Source organism: Histoplasma capsulatum, genomic scaffold (genome assembly GCF_000149585.1).
Source record: "Histoplasma capsulatum NAm1 scaffold_1 genomic scaffold, whole genome shotgun sequence".
NCBI lineage: Eukaryota > Fungi > Ascomycota > Eurotiomycetes > Onygenales > Ajellomycetaceae > Histoplasma > Histoplasma mississippiense.
The window spans coordinates 3,292,288-3,294,211 of NW_001813982.1; the positions used below are offsets into that span (position 1 = coordinate 3,292,288).

Here is a 1,924-nt window from a genome sequence, read left to right on the forward strand (position 1 = left end):
CTGGGCAAATCAGGTTCCCGGAGGCTTAGCTTTTTGTCTTATGTACTGTATATATATAGATACATGGCCAATTGGTAAAGAGGAGTAGCAAAGATGGCAGAGGAGAAAAAGCAAAAAGGCATTTCATACCACCGGGTACAAATGGTAGCCAAAGCCCTTACCTTTCTTCCTTCCAAATGGCTCAACGGACAAAACTCAATCGGTCTCTCATCACGATACCCGTGAATAAAACGGATCCTAGCAGTGCTCAAAGGAATAGAACCGATTCACTCATTTGACCATCAAAACTTCCTCAAGAGACTGACGTCCCTGTTGCTAACAGCATGAGTAGACAACGGTGTAGATGGATCGTAGATAAGAAAGAAAGAATAGGTGTATATAAGAAGTCTATTTATGATTTTCTTTTTCATTCAACGCTTTTTGCCTCCAATTCTCCATCTAATAAAACGAATACAAAGAGTAGAAATAAGAGGCTACAGATCATCTTTTCCCCAGCATACACGGCACGGCACTACACGACACAACACGGGCAATTCAAACAGGTAAGATAGATAGAGGGAGGAAAACCAAAATATACACACACAAATGGAATTGAAGTTGGAGTTGAGGGCGCAGAGGATAAATAAATTAAAAAAAGGGTAGAACTCTGTATGTGGGTTTGGCAGTGGGCTGAATTTTATATAGATAGTTTGTTTTCCGCTTGCATGTTAGAAAGCTATAGCTGTGTCTAACCGATGATCAGACTCTCCTCGGTGGGGAAACTGTACGGTGGGACTTCGAGGTTGAGAGGTGCGGGGCCTTTTCTGATACGGCCGGAAATATCATAGTGGGAACCATGGCACGGGCAGAACCATCCTCCATACTCACCCGCTTCGCCGATGGGTACACACCCGAGATGGGTGCAGACGCCTAGGGAATGATTTGTTAGAGATTTATCCAGTTACACTGGAAAGCTTTGGGGTTCAAGGGAGGCTGTGAAAAGAAATCAATTTACCAAGCATAACAAGCCATTCAGGCTTCTGAACACGGTCCGAATCGGGCTGAGGATCCCGGAGGCTCTCCCATTTGGCGTTTTCTGCTTCTTGGATTTCGTCAGGGGTGCGGTGGCGGATGAAGACGGGTTTGCCTCGCCATTTTATGATAACCTGTATTTGTTCGGGAGCGCAGAGGCACGCGCAAAAAGTCAGATACGATCATCACTGGATTCACCCTCCAATTTTTCTCCCACACTATCTCGTTATCTCCAATCGAAGGGGATGCAGGGAGATAAATGGAATGCGTACGTTTTTGCCTTCCGGGATCGCAGAGAGCGCAATTTCAACCTTGGCTTGGGCGAGCACGTCGGCGGAAGCAGACATGTTAACGAGGAAATCTAGATTCAACGATCAAATCAGCAACTGTGCAATCCTAATCAATCTTAATGCGAATCCAATTGTTGGCTTGATATCTTCTCCACAACCAAAGGTCCAAAATTATGAAGAAAGGGAGTTCCCCTCCCTACAGGTACAGCCGACATAGTCCATATAAAAGAAGCAGTACAGCGGTAAAATTCGATAAATAACTATAGATGAATAGCAATGCAATGACAATTCGAAACCTACCTTGCACTGTCGCTTTGGCACCGACAGCAGTCACCAAACCCATACTGCCAGCCATGAAGTAAGAAAACACCTTATTCGACGACTCGCCGGACTTGCTGGCATATTTCTTGAAGCTGGGGATCTTGAGGGTGGACGCGCCCTCCTTGGATTGTCCGAAGGGGCTGTCGAAGGAAGATGTCGTCGACGTGGAGGAGGTGGTTCGTCCTCGGCGTTGTTGCTGGGAGGTGAGTGTGGCTGCTTTTCGAGCGAAGAGAGCTGCTGGCGGGTGCAGCCCGACGACGTGAGCCGCAGAAATGGAGAGAGGAGGCATGGCGGGCGAATCC

At 47.0% G+C, this 1,924-nt stretch overlaps 1 protein-coding gene across 1 annotated transcript; it reads right to left on the reverse strand.

Annotated features, from left to right (window-relative positions):
- Positions 1 to 727: 727 nt before the first annotated feature.
- Positions 728 to 1,911, reverse strand: HCAG_00943 (hypothetical protein; the record flags this gene model as incomplete). Its single annotated transcript, XM_001543847.1, has 4 exons — positions 728 to 909; positions 995 to 1,145; positions 1,284 to 1,372; positions 1,602 to 1,911. The coding sequence occupies 4 exons, from the start codon at positions 1,909 to 1,911 to the stop codon at positions 728 to 730; spliced, it is 732 nt and encodes a 243-aa protein (XP_001543897.1).
- Positions 1,912 to 1,924: the final 13 nt, after the last annotated feature.